The 615-nt window shown below is 35.1% G+C and overlaps 1 protein-coding gene across 1 annotated transcript in view; it reads left to right on the forward strand.

Annotated features, from left to right (window-relative positions):
* cubn (cubilin (intrinsic factor-cobalamin receptor)) overlaps nucleotides 1–615 on the forward strand; it is an 86874-nt gene that overhangs the window by 7457 nt on the left and 78802 nt on the right. Inside the window, exon 6 of the mRNA XM_032510808.1 lies at nucleotides 28–131. Within this exon, the coding sequence (XP_032366699.1) occupies nucleotides 28–131 (104 nt within the window). The remainder of the gene's footprint in view (nucleotides 1–27; nucleotides 132–615) is intronic.

Consider the following 615-nt stretch of genomic DNA (forward strand, 5'->3'; position numbering starts at 1 on the left):
GTGTGTGTGTGTGTGTGTGTGTTTTAGGGTCCTAACTGTGCAACGGATGTGAATGAGTGTCAGGTATACTCGGGAACATTTCAGAGTTGTCAGAATGGAGCAACCTGTGTCAACACCCCTGGATCGTTCACGTATGTATTACATATGGACAGAAGAAATATACTAAATAAACATATATGTCTATTTTTAAAAGCAGATTTTAAATTATCACAATTTTTGGCGTCCTGCATATGCGTCAACAATGGTCTCAAGTGAGAGTCACTTGTCACTTATCACATGACCCAGAGCCCTGAAATTTTTTTTTTTTAATAAAGCACTATATGAAATCCTACGTATTATCTACCACCATTTAGTTGTTTTCTATTATTTAAAATATTTATAAACCATCTGGTCATGCTAGATGTAATTATTACACACATTTTTGAAACAATGCAATTACCTGTTTCAGCCACCAGGGGGCAGTGGCAATGTGGTACTAGTACTTTTACTTAAGTATAGGTTCGGAATACTTCGTCCACCACTGCTTGATGGTGATCAATTTTTTTATGTATCAATACCCAATCTTTTTTTTAGGTGTTGAAATGATAGATAGATAGATAGATAGATAGATAGATA

The sequence above is a fragment of the Etheostoma spectabile genome, unplaced genomic scaffold (assembly GCF_008692095.1).
Source record: "Etheostoma spectabile isolate EspeVRDwgs_2016 unplaced genomic scaffold, UIUC_Espe_1.0 scaffold272, whole genome shotgun sequence".
NCBI classification, from domain to species: Eukaryota; Metazoa; Chordata; class Actinopteri; order Perciformes; family Percidae; genus Etheostoma; species Etheostoma spectabile.